The sequence below is a fragment of the Protopterus annectens genome, chromosome 2.part2 (assembly GCF_019279795.1).
Source record: "Protopterus annectens isolate FY-2018-M chromosome 2.part2, PAN1.0, whole genome shotgun sequence".
NCBI lineage: Eukaryota > Metazoa > Chordata > Ceratodontiformes > Protopteridae > Protopterus > Protopterus annectens.
The window spans coordinates 141583810-141601866 of NC_056730.1; the positions used below are offsets into that span (position 1 = coordinate 141583810).

At 45.6% G+C, this 18057-nt stretch overlaps 1 protein-coding gene across 1 annotated transcript in view; it reads right to left on the reverse strand.

The window, feature by feature from the left end:
* The window catches only part of ERCC8 (ERCC excision repair 8, CSA ubiquitin ligase complex subunit), a 747007-nt gene that overhangs the window by 347925 nt on the left and 381025 nt on the right, over positions 1-18057 (reverse strand). Inside the window, exon 5 of the mRNA XM_044063815.1 lies at positions 4624-4705. Coding sequence (XP_043919750.1) covers positions 4624-4705 — 82 coding nt within the window. The remainder of the gene's footprint in view (positions 1-4623; positions 4706-18057) is intronic.

Sequence of the window (18057 nt, forward strand, 5' to 3'; positions counted from 1 at the left end):
CTAACAGAGGTGGATGAGACATAGCTTTGTAAGTCAAGCAGAGATCGCTTCTTAGCACATGATATGAGATGATATGAGACAGAGAATAGCTGGAGTTTTTTTGAGTCTGTCCATGTAAGACATTTGTTTAAGGCCTAGGATCCTTTTCGTGAGGTACTTTTGTGGTCTCTCCAGCTGTTGCAGGTGTCTAGTGAGGTACATGCCAAATGGGGCATTATACTCCACGATTGATCTAATGAGGGAAGAGTAGAGAGAAATGATGACCTCTTTCTTCCTGGATGCAAAACCCTTAGTAATGAGATGTGCCACATAGAAGGAATTTCTGACTACAGTGGCAATGTGGTGGTCGAAGGAGAGGCTGCTGTTACAACCTGTGTTCCCAGATCTCTTATAACGCCTTCAGTGTTCAGTGGGCTCCCATCAATGTGGTAATTAGTGGGAAATTAGTTTTTACCAAAGTGGATGACGACACATTTTTTGGCATTAAGATAAGACCATGGTTTCGACACCAGTCACTGGTCTCAGTAAGGCCTTTCTGTAGGATGTCGGCATCACTTGGGGAGTTAATAACGGCTCCCAGCTTGCAGTCATCTGTGAGTTTGATCAGCCAGAGTCCCTCCATGTTGGCCTAGACTTCTGAGAAGTAGATGCTAAACAGGAGAGGATCCAGGACCGATCCCTGTGAACTCCACTTGTGACTGGTCAGCAGTCTTGAGAGTCTGCTTTCACACTGTGGGTTCTACCTGTGAGCCAATTTGCAACCCACCTAACGATATAGGAATTGATGCCTAGTTTGGTGAGTTTATCAGTAATTCCGGAGTGAGGAATGGTATCAAAGGCCTTGTTCAGATCGACGTAGGCTGTATGAACTGCCTTACCCTCATCTACAGCTATGGTGACTGACTCAAAGAAGTCAAGCAGGTTGAGCGGGCATGATCTACCTTTCACAAAACTAAATTGTGTGGGATCTAGAGTTTGGAGATTCCCTATATCTTTGTTAATTGGGTCCATGATGATGCACTCCATACCCTTACATATCAGACTTGTCAGGCTAATGAGGTGATAATTTTCAGGGTCTGTAGTCTCTCCTCCTTTATGGAGAGGGATGACTGTAACAGTGCACCATTCAGTAGGGAGAAAGCCTGAGTTGAGGCTGTGAGTGAACAGGGCACACAGATGTGGTGCCAGTTCACTTTGTAATTCATGTAGAACACAGCCAGGGATATTGTTGGGTCCCATGGAAGCTGTATTCTTGGCCTTGGACAATGCAGCTTTAACCTGTGCTGCAGTAATGCTGGATGCCTGGCAATCTTCCAGTATTGAGATTGGTCCTTTGGGGGAAGAGGGGTAAAGTTGGAACTGAATATGTCAGCCAGTATGGTGGCAATATCAGTTGGTTCAGTACAGGAGGTACCATTGTGCAGTAACTCAGAGCAAACCTGGGTATTGCCATGGAGATTCTTGATATAACTATAGAAGGCTTTGTGGTTCAGTTGCCACCTGCAAAACATTGCCATTACTATGTTCAGAAGGTCTGCTACTGCGTTCTGTTTACTTGGGATAAAAAAGACCTGTAGAGTTAAATTCACTTTAACTGCCTATACCTAGACAATTACTGCCAATCTGTAAACATGAAAGGAGTGGGCAACTCCCTATTAGCTTATACACTGCATAACTGTAGTGCTGTCTATGTTTACCTGAGGACCTCCTGGTTGTAAAAATAGTTGAAAAGCTAGCTGGACTACAAGCGCCTCATTCGTAGTTTTTGTGCTTCCTTTTCTGGAAAGGAGACCAGGACCAATGAACCTTCAAATCCCTGAAATGGACTTCCCAAGTACAATCAACTACATTGATGCTCAATTTCTGTTTTATAAGAGGATGCAAGAGAAGAAGGTCCTGGTTTAAAAATGTATGTTGGACTTTCTGTCTGATGTGTTTTTTGCCTTCCCACATAACTGCCAACTGTCATGCCTGCCCTCAATGGAATATGACCCATTCATTCTCCCATCTGGGAATTTCAGCTGGGATCAGGACAGGGAGCTGTGCAGAGGTGACTGTCGCTCAGGGAGCCATGAAGGTGCTTTATACCCTCACTGTCATCCCAGCAATAAGAATGCTTGTAATAGACCAACTCCACCACTGAGTGTTAACACAGATGATCTGTGCCATCACAGAGGCCCACAAATCTACTCTGCATGCAAATGCAAGCTTCCACATACCTCTACTGAAGGTCACCATAAAACAGTGGCTTAGAGAGCATTATCTCCCTCCACCAGGTTTCAGATTTGCACTACTGATATCCTTTGAGGAACAGTGGCAGTGCACTGAAGATTTCATCCCGCCCTCCCCCAGGGATGGGAAACTCATGCTCCCATGCCAACTCCAACAGACACCAGAACTACTAAAGGAATTCTAGTTTCTGGGGTTGTAGTAAGGGATTTATCCTTCATATGCCATTGGAGACATCAGAAGTGTATGCTATCTCCTGTTTGTCATGTTCAACCTTTTGTATTGGCAAACAAAAGAGGAGATTTAAAGACTGTATTTACAAACATACTTATGATATCAGGACAGCGAATTCTGAAAAAGCATTATTTAAGCATACTGTAGCTTGCATGAACTTCAAACAATTTTTTTTTTATTGTTGACAAAGTATCTAATAACACTGGGGGATTCTGAGACAATGTTAGAATACCTTGCGATTTTACTGCAGATTTGCATGAATACAACTATTAAACCAGAGTTGAATGCGAATATTTAACTTTCAAGTTAGTGAATGAATCTGTTTACAATATTTGCACACACCATTCAGCTGGAGACTAGGGTTGCCACCCCTCTGTTTTTTTTTTTCCAGACTATCTGGAAATCAGACTGATTCTCCAGTAGTCCGGAATACACTGTACAAACTCCGGTATTCTGTTTCAAAAAGGAAACAGACTATTGGAGGTTGTAAATCGGCTGATTTACTATGCTTTTTTTTTTTTTTACAGAAAAGCATAGTAAATCAGCCGAAAGCAGGCAGCAGGGATGAAAAAAGAGGGCGTTCCCACCGAGTGATGTCATTGTGACATCACAAAATGGGTGGAATGTGGGCGGGAGAGGGGGTGGGTGGGGTTACTGGGGACACAAGGGGCGTGGCTTTACTCTGGTTTTAGCCACAAAGGAAGGTGGCAACCCTACTGGAGACTGTGATTAAATAAATTATTGTTTTGAACAATGTTTAACAGTAACGACTTACTAAAATATTAAGTACAAATAATATTTATTTCAGTAATTCTTATGATTTTTTTTCATGTTCATAATTATTTGGTGTTTATTGATCATACAATGTCATTTCCTTTTAGTTATTTAAACTTCTGTATGAGTAGTTTCTACAAAATTTGAAGTTTCTCATTTTTGGAATGAAACTGCTTAATCTTTTTAATAAATCTTGGTTTGGTTTTAGTGAACTCTGTTGGTTATTCAAAGTATGTTTTTTTGTTTGTTTTATACGCTGAAGTGTTTGTTTCTGATTGTACTAATTTATGGTCGGGCCGTTTTCTAATTGCTGTATTGCAGGAATGCAATCATATACCTCTAGGGACATTTGACTGCTGAAAATATATGGTCACAAGACTGATACAATTTGATTACTGATATCTTCCACACTACATTTACAATTTCTTGCAGTAATGATCCTTATTACATACAGGTGCTTTAAGCCCATTCCATGCCTCTTCAATTTCAGTTTGATTTTTTTTTTCTATATCTATTTTCGGGCCACTGTACTTACCAACCATTGAGGTGCCACCATAGCCAATTCATTGGGGCAAGAGAAAATCATGGTGCAGCCATCACCCATTCATAGCCAAAGTGGGCACCCATGTCACTAAAGTGGCATCCTATGCCCCCACCCCCAATGTGCATACACACACACACACACACCAGGTTACCTGCTACTGGGTTGGGATCACCAAGGCCACATCCCTCTGTCCTACAGCCAATGGCTATATGCACGCCTCCATTTGCATAACAGCAATTTGGCCAGCTGGGACCACCAATACCTATCCCACAGTGTGGACAAGCTGGCATAAGCCACTCCCACTTTTACTCATCCCTGTCTGACTCTAAGTGCCCAAGCCAATATTCAAACCTGGGATGTCGGGGTCAGTCAGGGTTCCATCCCTCTATGCCATACAGCTAGGTGAATTTTGCCAATATTTCTGATTCCAACACTTCCTCAGGAAAACTACTGCATGGATTTACAACCCTTTCTCTAACAAAAATGGCTTCTTCCATCACCGCTAAGCAATCTTTCCTCAATTAGTCAACATTATTTACTTTTAAACAGCTATGGTACAGTTTTAAATCTGCTTTTAGTACTTACCACTTTGAATATGACACAATAAAAAAGTGCAGAAAAGGACGATAAGTGTTTCTACCACTAAAATGGAATATACTACCATGTAACTCACTGGACCTTAAAGTTCTTCCTAAGTCCCAGTGATGCAGATCCAGTAGTATACCTCAGCTTTTCACAACATATACTTATCAGTTTTTGACACATTTCGTTGAAAGTACATGAATCACTCAATTAAAAATAACCTTGCCACAACTGTAATAGTTACATAAAAGTTTGCATACCTGCTATCAAGCTATGCTTTGTTGCACTGGGGGACATATGATGACAATAAACAGTCTCCTCAAACTCAAAGACCTCTGCAGGCTATAAAATAAAAGGAACACTTGTGAGAATGTAATCCAAACATCAGTATAAAAAATACTGGTGAAAAAATACCAAACTATATTTTTTTATTATTTATTTACTTATTTTCTTTTTATCACACACTTATCAAAAAATGTTACCCAGTTATAGGAAAATGAAAGTTATGAACTTACCATAATGATAGGTCCGTGTTGTCTTCTTTTCATCTAGTTAAATGTGTGTGTTCCCGGATCCGGCCATGGCGCGTTATAAAAAACTTTGGATCCAAGAATTCGGACTCTTCCCCTACCTGAATTCCCCTCTCATGTCTGAACTACCTCAGATTGAGTTTGCTAACTGACCAAATATGTGTAAAAAAAAAAAAAAAAAAAAAAAAAAAATATATATATATTTGAAAATATATATTTAAGTGTCAAGAAGATAAGTGATCAGACACAAAGTCCACCAAAAAGATATGTCCAAATCCCTAGATGCACAAAGACTATTTGGAAGGGGGAAGGAGGGAGGGGAGTTGAACCAGATGAAAAGAAAACAACATGGCTCTATCGTTATGGTAAGTTCATAACTTTCATATCCGATGTTCTTTTTTCATCCGATTCAACGTGGGACAGATTCCAAAGCTACTCAATGGGTACCTGGGTGGACTCAAGGAAGGATATTCCTGAGTATGGAAGAGCCGAAAGATGCACACATCCTGGTTTGCACATCTAATTTATAGTAAGATACAAAGTTATGAGATGAGGAGCAAGTCACTGCTGCACGTGTCATTTAAAGGAACTCATTTAGCAAAGCTGTTGAAGTTGGTACTGCTTTTGTAGACTGCGCTTAAGGCTTTGATTGTAGAGGCATGCCTAGTGACTGAAAGACAAAGGAAATGCAATACGCTATTACAGTATAATTTTAGAAACTGAGTCAACTTTTTCTTGGAGAAGGATATGAACTTTTAGTTATGTACTTACCATAACGGTAGATGTATGTGATCCATCTCGCCTACATTCATAACTGATGGGCTCGGAGCCGAGAATCGGCTCCGACTCAGCCGATACACTAGCATGAAGTCTCTCACTGGCTGGGCCAACCCCCTTATCCCAGGATGCACCACACCCAAACCCCCAGATCTTGTTTGCCCCACAACAACTCACTCACATGAGCCACTCCAACTGTACAATAGTGTTTCCTCCAGATCCAACAGGTAGGGGGAAGGAGGGCGGGTACGTACGAATGTAGGCAAGATGGATCACATACATCTATCGTTATGGTAAGTACATAACTAAAAGATGTAATGCGATCCTATCTCGCCTACATTCATAACTGATGGGACAGCATCCCTAGGACCTAGATCCTGGGAGGCTCACTGGAAAACACTCCTGAGCACTGTGGAACCAAAGGACGCCCGACCTCTAGAGGCCACGTCCAGTTTGTAATGAGAAATAAAAGTATGTGGAGAAGCCAAGTGGCCACTGCACATATCTCATCCACAGACAGTCTGGCGTGGAAGGCCACTGAAGTAGCCATAGCCCTAGTAGAATGCGCTCTAACTGGAAATGGAAGGTCCCTTCCTGTTGATGCATAAATAAATGAAACACAATCCCTAATCCACCTAGCAATAGTGGTCTTAGTTTCTGCTTTGCCAATCCTGTTATCTGCAAAGGCCACAAACAACTGGTCTGATTTCCTCTGCTGCTGTGTCCTATCCAAGTAAAACCTCAGTTGTCTATGCACATTCAACTGATGAAGTCTGCATTCTGCCTTGTTGGAAAATTTTGGAAAGAAAACTGGTAGCTCTATAGATTGCTGCAGACAAAGAGCAGAAGAAACTTTCGGAAGAAGTGACGGGTTTAGTCTTAGAGATACTCTATCCTTGTGAAAGATCAGATAAGGGGGCTTAACAGAGAGGGCTTGAAGCTCCGAAACTCTTATGGCTGAAGTAATAGCTACCAAGAAGGCAGTCTTCCAAGATAAGAACTTTTGCTCACAAGTGGCCGCCGGCTCGAAGGGATGAGATGTCAAGGCTCCTAAAACTACATTCAAATACCATGGCAAAACAGGTTGCGACACCGGGGGGCGAAGCAACCAAGCTCCCTTAAGAAAGGCCTTACACAACTTATGACTCATGAGTGAAGGTTCAAAGGCAACATGATAATTAGAAATCGCTGCCAATTGGACTTTAAGCGTGGAGACAGTGGAACCCTGTCTAAAAAGAGTTGCCAAAAAATCTAATACTGCGGACACCGGGGCTGTCAGAGGGTCAAGGTTGTGCTGCTGGGCTCAAATGGCAAACCTTTTCCATTTATTAGAATATATCTCCTTAGTGGAAGCTCTGTGAGAAGAAGAAGACAGAATCCGGACCACCTCAGGCAAAAGGATATGCTGTCTGACTAGGGTCGGAAGTGGAGCAGCCAAACCGTTATCTTGAGAGTTCGCAGTGATGGATGGGCCTGACCCGACTGAAGAGTCAGGAGGTCTGGAACTGGGCCCAGAATCCAAGGATCCTTCACTGCATACTTCCGAAGGAAAGGAAACCAAACTTGGCGGGGCCAGTGTGGTGCGATCAAAATCACGTTGCTTCCCAAGCAGATCGCCTTCTGAATCACCTTTGGCAGTAGTGGGACCGGAGGGAAGGCGTAGAGCAGACTGGAGGGCCAGTTGTGGACTAGAGCGTCCCTGGGTGACCCCCCCCCCCCGGGGGAGAATCAGGGAGAAGAAATTGCTGCACTTCGCATTCCAGTGGCTGGCGAAAAGGTCGCAACAGGGAAACCCCCACTTGGAGAAGATCCGAGTCGCTACTCGTTCATTCAGGGAGCACTCATGATGCATCAGAGTAACTCTGCTCAGCCTGTCTGCTATCACATAGGACTTCCCCGGAATGTGCGTTGCCACTAGAAATCTCTGGGAAGCGATCGCCCAGTTCCAAACTCTCATGGCTTCTCTGCAAAGAGGATAAGACCTGGTTCCTCCCTGCTTGTTCAGGTACCATACTACCGCCATATTGTCTGAGAAGATTGAGATGGTACCCTTGGGAAGAGAGCTGTGAAGTGCCTGCAATGCTAGAAGCACTGCCCTCATCTCCGGGACATTGATGTGTAAATGGGTTTCGTGATCCTGCCACGTGCCTTGAACCGTCCTGTCCAGATAATGCCCCTCCATCTGGGAGGCGTCCGTGGTCACTGTGGCAATGGGGGAGGGGGGGCAGAAGAGTCGCCCCTGGTTCAGGCTGGAGGAGAGAAGCCACCAACAAAGATCTCGCCGGCAGGTATCCGTAATGAGAATCGGGTAGGACAAGGGCAGATCTTGGTACGACCACTGGGTCGACAGGAGCCATTGGAGAATTCGCATGTGCAATCTTGCCAGAGGGACCAGAAGAAAGGCGGCCGCCATCGACCCCAAATGCTGAAGGACCATCCTGGCTGGGGCTTTGCTTCGGGGTAGTAAGGCTAGGACTTGGTCCTGTAGTATCTTTATCCTCTCTGTCGGAAGGAATGCTCGCATCTCAACAGAGTCTAGCTCTGCGCCTATAAAGGCAACACGCTGTGATGGCAGCAATACAGACTTTTCCCAGTTGAATGTAATTCCTAATAGATGTCCCAATTCGATGGTAGCACTCACGGCTTGAATAAGAAGATGCCTGGTGGGGGCGGTGAGGAGCCAGTCGTCTAGATACGGAAACACCTGGAATCCCAGACATCTCAGCTGAGCTGTCACCACTGCCAGACATTTGGTAAACACCCTGGGGGCTGTGGTGAGACCAAAGGGCAGGACTCGGAACTGAAAGTGACCGGCTCCTAGATGGAAGCGTAAATGTATCCTGGACGCCCTGTTTATCTTGATGTGATAATAGGCATCCTTGAGATCGATGGAGCACATCCATACTCCTTTTTCCAGCAATGGGAAAATGGATTGCAACGTGACCATCCAGAACTTGGACTTCTTTACGAAGCAATTTAGGTGGCTGAGGTCCAGAACGTGTCTCAAGTCCCCTGTTCTTTTCGGCACCAAAAATAACTTTGAGTAAGTTCCTAATCCTGTCTGGTCTGTGGGGACTGGCTGGATGACTCCCTTTCTGAGCAGCTTTGCAACCTCTATGGCTGCTTGATCCCGTTGACTGGGTGGCACGTCCGGGATTTTCCTTGACGGTGGAGGGGGATGGATAAAGGGAATGGTGTAACCTCCGGCGATGATACGAAGCACCCACTGATCCTGAGTGATGGAACCCCAGGCCCTTGGATGCTCCAAAAATCGACCCCCGACTGGATCCGGAGACGCACAGTCGGGCAGTCCCTCAGGGACACTGGAAGGAGGAACCACGAAAGGATTCACGGTCTCCTGTGTTGCGGGGGCCTCCGCCACCTCTAGGGCGACGTCTTCCAGAATAATTCCCCCCTCCTCTGCCTCTGGAAGGGGGGGTCACTCTGATGGGAAAGGAAAAACTTTTGGGACTTTCTGAACCACATCTTTCCTCCCCTCTGCGCCTTGGGATAAGGTCTCGAAGGGAGCGAAAAACGGGCCCCAACGGCAGACAAAGTCTTACCCTCCTGCTCACATCTAGTGAGTGTGTCTTTCACCTTGGGTCCAAAGACAGAGGACCCGTCGAATGGAGCGTCTGTGAAAGAAGACTTGAAAGCCTCCGCAAAGTGATACTAACGCATCCAGGCTTGCCTCCTAAGGGCTACGCCCGAACTCGCTGCCCTACTCGCCCCTTCGGCTGCATACGATATGAGCCGCATGGACGAGTTAACAATCGACAAAAGGGTAGACAGCTGGGCGTTGACAGACTGCGTCAATGCCTCAGGCACGTTACCCGACAGGGTATCTCCCAACTCCTTTAAGAGATCCCTTTGGAGCCTCGTAAAATGACACAAATAATTCAGCGACCGCAGGGTAAAGGTCGCTGAAGTCAGGGTATGCTTCCCGTACCTATCCATGCTCCTGGACTCCTTGTTAGGAGGATGGATAGACGTAGATGCCTCTGCCACATCCTACTGGGTGGCAGACGCCACCACCATAGCATCCACTGGAACTCCCTTGGTTAGAAACTCCTTGCCAGGGGGTGCGGATAAAAATTTGTTGGGGCGAGAAGGAACTGGCTCCACAAAATCAAGGTGCTCCCACACCCTTCGACAAATAAGGTCCAGTAATTCACTGAAGGGTGGAGACACCCAGGAGGTGGAGGTTTGGGCTCCGAAGGCCTTGAGCAAGACAGACTCCTCCGTGGAAGGGGTTTTGGACGGCCAGTCACCCCTCTGTCTCAAGATCTCCAGGACATCGGAGAAAGTACAGTTTTGTACCTACCATAAATGTAGATGTTCGAGTGTATATACTGCTGCAGTCATCACACTTGTGTTATCCTGCCGTCAAGGCAGTCCCGCAGTCAGCCGAATCCCAAAGTCTTGGTCCGACGTCAGTTGTCGTCACTTCCTCCCTGATGTCAGTGCGACAGGGGGATAAAAGAGGCAGCCAACGCCATTTTATTCAGTTTTTCTTGCCCCAGATGTCAGTTGCCCCCAACTAGGAAGGCAATACAAATAACTATGCAAAAATACCTTAGTAGATAAACAGTAGTACTAGCTGTTAGCAAATACACCATACAGACATGCATCCAAAAGATTGATGTACATGGAGTTATAACTAACACCCTAGTATGTAGAGGGGATGGTGGGAGGGTAACCTGGACTGCAGCAGTATATACACTCGAACATCTACATTTATGGTAGGTACAAAACTGTACTATGTTCATTGTATTACACTGCTGCAGTCATCACACTTGGGTTGAATCCCAAAGCTATGGATGGGTGGCTGGTACTAAACTGGGTTAGGTGAAGCTAGGATGCCCTGCAGAACTGCAGTGGCAAAACCAGCTCTGGTTTTAGAGTGTAATGGAAGGTGGTAGTGCTTGGTAAAGGTGTGCACTGAACTCCAAGTAGCTGCCTCCAGAATGTCCTTGGTTGGACTCCCCCTGAGAAAGGCTGCGGAGGTTGCTGTAGCCCTGGTAGAATGGGACTTAATATTAACAGGCACTGCTTTCCCATGGTGCGAGCAGCAAAAGCGGATACAATGTGCTATCCATTTGGAGATGGTCTGTTTTGAAATAGCCTTTCCTTGTGAACCTGCAGCATAGGATACAAAGAGTTGGTCAGTTTTTCTGAAGGTCTTTGTCTTATCCAAATAGTAACGTAGCTGTCTGTGAATGTCCAAAGAGTAAAGGAGTCTTTCTCCTTTATTCTGGGGGTTTGGATAAAAGGTGGGTAAATGAATGGTCTGATTCAAAGCCACACTGGATACTACCTTTGGCATAAAGGTAGGGTTAGTTCGTAAAGAGACTCTGTCCTGATGGAAAATGATGAAAGGTTCCACTGCCATAAGTGCCTGTAGTTCTGAGACCCTGTGTGCTGAGGTGATCACCAGCAACAGAGCTGTTTTCCATGACAAGTATTGTAGTTCTGCTGAGAAGGCTGGTTCGAAAGGAGGCAGTGTTCATTTTTCTAAAACGAAGTTGAGGTCCCAAGCTGGCGTTGGGGGTGTTCTGGGGGGGGGTCTTATATTCTTAGCCCCTCTGAGAAACTGCCTTAGTAAAGGGTGTGGGAGGATCCATATTATATTGAGCTGAAATGGCTGAAGCATGGATCTTAATGGATGAGAAAGAAAGGCCTTTGTGTAGCATCTCAGTTAAGTATTGCAGTATTTGAGGAATGTTTGGTATCCAAGGATTTTGGCCTTTAGCCTGGTTCCATGCACAAAATCTTTTCCATTTGTCTGAGTAAGTTTTTCTGGTGCTGGGCCTCCTGGCCTCCAAAATGACATTCAGGACGTCCTTTGAGAGAAGTGTTGATTGATAATTCAAGGTATTCTCCATGCGGCTAAATTTAAAGTCCTGAGCTGACTGTGAAGGATCTGAGAGTTTTGCTGAGTCAACAGAAGGGGGAATTGAGGTAAGATCCATGGAGGGCTGTGAGTCAAGGTCCTTAGTAATGGGTACCAGTGCTGACGTGGCCAGTCCGGAGCAATGAGGATCATTTGTGGTCTCTCTGATCTGACTTTCAGAAATACCTTGGTCAAGAGAGGTAGCGGTGGGAAGGCATAGACTGTCAATGCTGTCCAGCTGAATGATAGGGCTTCCACTTTCCAGGCTAGGGAATGATAAGTCCTTGTGCAAAATTTCTGTAGTTGGCAATTGTTGGGGGAGGCAAATAGATCTATGTCTGGGCGTCCCCACCTTTGAGTTATCATTGAAAATACTTGTGGGTGTAGTCTCCACTCATGAGGATCTGCCAAATTTCTGCTTAATTCGTCTGCCAATATGTTTTCCTTTCCTGGCAGGAATTGTGCTTGCAGTTGTACTTGGTAAGTCAATGCTGTGTTCCACAAGGTCATTGCCTGTCTGCATAAAGGGTAGGAGTGTGTTCCTCCCAGTTTGTTTATGTACCACATAACTGTGGAGTTGTCTGTCCTTATTAGTAGTTGTCCTGGATGCAAGAGGTCCTTGAAGGCTGTCAGTGCATTTTGCACAGCTAGCATCCCCTTTTGGTTGATGTGTAGATGCATTTGTTTTGCAGACCATTTGCCCTGTATGCACTGTCCTGCCATGTGTGCTCCCCAGGCATAGTCTGAAGAATCTGTTGCAATAGTTTGGTTTGCTGGAGGTAAGACAAAAGGAAGACCCTTGTTTATTTGACATGCTTGAGCCCACCATAGGAACTCTTTTTGAAGGCAGGGAATGAGAGGTATACTTGTTTCGAGGCTGTGCCTGTGTTGAGTCCACACACTTTTCAGGTACCATTGTAATTTCCTCATATGCAGCTTTGCATGTGGAATTAGTTGAATGCAGGATGCCATGAACCCAAATGCCTGCAGGATTTTCCTTGCAGTGAGCTGGGTAAAAGTTGCCATCTTTTTGAAGTATTGAATCAGTTGTTTTTGTTTGTCTGGGTGTGAGATAAGCCATCTGGGCAGTTGTATTTAAGCTGGCACCCAGGAATATTATGTCTTGTGAGGGTATTAGCTTTGACTTCTTTTTGTTTACTGTGTACCCTAGGCAACTTAGCAGCTTTGTTACAAATGCCAGATGCTGTAATAGAATGGCCTTGCTGTCCGCTTGGATCAGGCAGTCGTCCAGATATGGATAAATATGTACTCCTCGTTGTCTGCAGTATGCAATTACTGATGCCAGGCATTTCGTAAATACTCTGGGTGCAGTAGATAAGCCAAAGAGCAATGCAGAGAATTGATAATGCGTTGTACCTGCCAAAAATCTGAGGTATCTTCTGCAATCTTGTCTGATAGGGACATGCAGGTATGCCTCTTTGAGGTCCAACGTTACCAGCCAAGACTCCTTGCCCAGCATGGGCAGAAGCTGCTGTAGTGTGAGCATTTTGAATTTGGGTACCTCCAGGTATGTGTTTAGAATTGAGAGGTCTAAAATGGGTCTCCAGGCTTTGTCCTTTCTTGGTACTAGAAAGAGTCTTGAGTAAAAACCTTGACCTTGCTCCTTTGTATGCACCTTTTGAATTGCTTTCATATCCATGAGAGCTGAAATTTGCGTTTGTGCCTCTGCCCATTGGTTTGGAGGCAGATTTGGCATGCCTCTCATCCGTGGTAAAGTGTGAAAATGAAATCTGTAGCCTCGGGTAATGATATCCAGAACCCATTTGTCCTTTGTTATGATGTACCAATTTTGTGGAAATAGAGCCAGTTTTCCTCCCAAAGGTGCTGCCAGGGCAATTTTGCTTGGCAGGTGAAGAGGGAAGTCATTGTGGTTTCCTGAAGGGTTGAGATCTTTCGTCTCCACCTCTTTGAGTTATTGTATGCCATTGTTTAGGCCTGAAAGAACCTTGTGGCTGGCCTCTGCCCCTTGGCAGTATGTACCTACCCCTTTGGGGTCTGTCTGATGCAGGAAAGGACCAGTTTTTTGATGGCCAGTTTCTGCTGAAACGAGGAGGTTGTACCTGTAAAAAAATCTTTAACTGTCTACATAGATTTTGCCTTTTCTTCCATTTTCTTTAAAACTTCCTCTGCTTTGACACCAAATAACACATCTTTCTGCAATGGAGCATCCAATAACTTTGCTTTGACGTTCTGGTAAGGCTTGCTCTTTTAGCCAAGCATGTCTACGTATTACAGATCCTGCGACTGCTGCTCTACATGAGGCTTCCAATGAATCAAAACCACACTGTAAGGTATGCTTTCCCACCTGTTCTGCTGCATGCAGCAAATCCTGCATCTCTTGGAAATCAGGTTGATCTGTCTGAGGGATCATTTTCTGCTTTAACTGTGTAATCAAGTATGCTGGTATTTTAGCATGTGGAATTGGCAGTTTAAGGCCCTCATGGCCAAAGTGGCAGACGTATACATTTTCTTCCCTTATCTTTCTAATGCTCTGGAATCTCTTTCAGAAGGTAGTGGATTCTTAGCAGTTGAGGCCTTAACCCCTTTGGGACCCAAATTGTTTCGGGGTCTGCAAGAGGGCTTTTATATAGAAACTTATGAGAATCAGGAACTCGGTAGTATCTGTCTGGTTTAGCTGGTGCAGGAGGTAAGGAATCTGGGTTTAGACTAGATTCTGTGTAAACATCACCCAAAATGTCTAAAACTGGAGGAATTGCAAGGGGTCTATGCTGTGGAAGAAGAAGAAACTCACAGAGTCTTTTCTTAGAGTCAGAGTAATCTTGGCCTTCCCAGTGGAAGTGTTCCCTCATGGTGTGTAGAGTTTCCCCAAAAGAGTAGTCTTCAGGGGGGGGTGACAGAGGGAATGGACTCTTCAGCATCTGCGTCTTCATAAGGAGGGAAGGAATAATCCTGGTCCTCAGAGTTAGCTGAGGAAATGGATGCTTGGTCAGAGGAAGGATAATCTTCCTCTAGTCTAGGCCTTTTGTCAGGAGGGGGTTGTGAACCCCTGATAAGGGTAATTAAATCCTCAGCCATCTTAAGCATCTGTTTTTTTTAAGCATAGGGGCCTGTGGGCCCGGTTTCCTAACTTTTAAGGGGGCTTTAAGTTTAGCATAAGACTTAACAGAGATAGTTGTCGGTTTGAAGACACCTTCAGAAACCGAAGGCCTGTCCAAAATCTCCGGATCACCGTCAGGGTTGGCGTCTGAGGGGTGAGAGGGAACCGGCTCTTGAGGCCCAGCTGATTCGGTCTGGGAGGCTGCCAGAATTTCTAAATCAGTGGTAGTCAGGGGCTGCGTAGGCGCCTCGCTGAAAACCAGAGAACCGGCGGCAGGCCTTGCTGAGGCCTTGGTATCTGGTCTTGGCCTTGCTTGCCTGTCCTTATCTTTGCATTTTTTAATCATTGCTGATGTCGGTTGTTCCGACGACATGTTATAGTTAAATTTTCTGCCAAAATAATGTTGGGCGAAATCTGCCCGACGCTTGATTGTACGTTTGTTGAACCTAGCACAAAACCGACAACCATAGACGTTGTGGTCTGGGCCTAGGCAAAGAATACAATAAGAATGAAAATCCTTATGAGGTATTTGCTTCCCACAAGAAATGCAATTATTAACTTTGTCTGACATCGATCTGAGGCAAGAAAAGTTTCCCCAACGGGGTACTTAGCTTTAGAGAAGACTTCGGGCTGAAATTCGATTCGAAAATCTCAGGAGCTAGCTGACCGGCACTTGCGAACTGCTTCTGCTTTGTGCACAGCGCGGCAAGAAAGACTGAAGAAAATGGCGTCGGCTGCCTCTTTTATCCCCCTGTCGCACTGACGTCAGGGAAGAAGCGACGACAACCGACGCCGACCAAGACTTTGGGATTCGGCCGACTGCGGGACCACCTGACGGCAGGATAACCCAAGTTTGATGACTGCAGCAGTATAACACGATGAACATCGAGACATCATCAGAGGACGACTTCGGGGACCCTTCCGCATCATCAAGGTCGGTGTCTGAGGTGACCGACTCATCTGGGGAGTCTATGTGCTTCCTCTTGCACAACTTTTTCCTGGGGGGCTCTTCAGGCAAAGACTCTGAAGGCTCCTCGGAAAAAGGGGGACCACACATGAAGGAATCCTCAGGCCTCGGAGCCACGATGTCCGAAGACAGGAGGGCACCAGAAGCTCTAGTCGCCATGTCTAGGGAAGGAGTCGCAGATTCCAGTGAAGTCACTAGAGATTTGTCTAGCACACTCCTCATAGCCTCGAAGGTGGGTCCACCAGAATCTGAAGAAAGGCCCGCTTGTGAGACCATGACCAGTGTCGGGGTCCCCCTAGCCGAGGCGCCAAGCAGGAGACTCAGGGCCGAAACCAGAAGCCCCGACAAATCCCCCTCGGGCTCGGCCGAGGACACCCGAGAACCGAAACCCCTGGAAGGAACAGAAAAGGTTGGAGCTGAAGACGGTGCCGACAGACTAGCAGTGGGTCTCGGAACCGATTCTGGAACCTCACCCAACTCTGCAAACTCAGTCTCCAACGACACCAGGGTTGTCGGAGGAGGAAGAAATGGAATCAAAATGGTTGGCTCCAGCCGCTGGGCTGGAGCTGAAAATAATTTAGATAAGACAGGTGACTGGAGGAGCCTCTGGACCACCCTATCTAAATCCGAATCTGAAAGCCTGGAGAACCTGGAGGAAACAGACAGGGGGCGAGAAACTTTTTCTACCGGCTCCGAGGCAATGCTGGAATGTCGACTCCTAATCGGCTGCAGAAGGATCGGAGCAGAGGAAGACTCGATTAGAACCAAGACCCCCTTTGGCTCCGACGGTTCAGGAGCCAACGAAACCGACCCTGGAGCCGAAACACTCACCTGCATCTCCGAGACCAATGGAGCCGAGGAAAACCCAGACTGGAATTCTCTATCCTGTGGCTCAGAGACCAATGGAGCCGAGGAAGGAGACCGAGACTTAGATCTTCTCTCCTGCAGCTCTGAGACCAATGGAGCAGAGGAAGAAGACCCAGACATAGATCCTCTATCCTGCAGCTCTGAGATCAGAGGAGCCGAGGAAGAGGACAAAGATTTAGCGCTTTTTTCAGGCGGCTCCGACGGATTTGTCGGAGCCGAAGACTTCTTTTTCTTCGATTTCGAAGAGGGAGAAGAAGATGTAGCTTCCTCAAAGGCTTTTTTTATTAAACCTTTCAGGATCAACTTATTTTTTCTCTCCTGTAGTACACGGGAGGAGAAGGCATGGCAAACACTGCAAGATTCTTGCAAGTGTTTAGCCCCTAAGCAGTAAACACAGATGGCATGGCCAACTGTTAACGACATTTTATAGCCACATTTCGAACATTTTTTAAAGCCCAACGGCTTATGCTCTTTTTCTTTGCCAGACATGACCCACAAAGCACTCAAAACACAAGGAGGGAAGGGAGGGAAGAGCTCTAACTGAAACGCTCGACAAGAAATAGGGCAAAGGCCCTCTAACTCAAACGGGCCTAGCCCGCCAAACAGAAGGAATTACACAACAACCAAAAACAAACACAGCCAATCACAGGGTAGTACAGAAGAAGATAGCTATTAAAATAGCTGTTTGGTTATAAACTTTCTAAGCTAAGAGCAAAAACGACCCAAAAAGGCCAAAAAAGGAAGGGTACTTAGCAACAGCCAAGTCGAGACCACGTTGTTACTTCACAAGCGGCAAACGAGATCTGGGGGTTTGAGCGTGGTGCATCCTGGGATAAGGGGGTTGGCCCAACCAATGAGAGACTTCGTCGTAGTGTATCGGCCGAGTCGGAGCCGATTCTCGGCTCCAAGCCCATCAGTTATGAATGTAGGCGAGATAGGATCGCATTACATCAATTGATCCGATTTTCTGAAGGTCTTTGTATGGTGGAGGTAAAATCTGAGTTGTCTGTGCACATCTAATGTATGTAGCATATGTTCTCCTTATTGAAAAAATTGGGAAAGAAAACTGGAAAAATCAATTTTTTGGCTTAAATTTACTTTGTAAGCCACTTGTGGAAGAAAGGAAGGGTATGAAAGACAAGAAAGGGAGCTTTACATGAGAGTGCCTGAAGTTCTGATACTTGTTTGGCAGAAGTAATGATAACCAAGAATACAGCCTTCCAAGGAATAAACTTCATGAGTGTGGATGCTGCAGGTTCAAATGATCTCTGAGTTAAAGACTGTAGCAAAATGGCGATAGCCTAGGGAGGGACTGGATCATGAACCAGAGGTCTCAATAAAAAAGGTACTGCTTAGAAAAGCCTTGGAGATTTTGAGGGAAGCAATGGAAGTGCTGTTGAATGCTATGGGGAAATTTGAAATGGCTGCTAATTGTACTTTAACTGTTGAATAATAAGACTCGGTCATGAAAAGTTTTGAAGGGTATTCTAAAATTTTTGGAAGTGGTGATGAGAATGGATCTAGTTCATTAGAGGACTCTCAGCTAGAAAAGCGCATCTATTTGCTCTTATAAATCTTTTT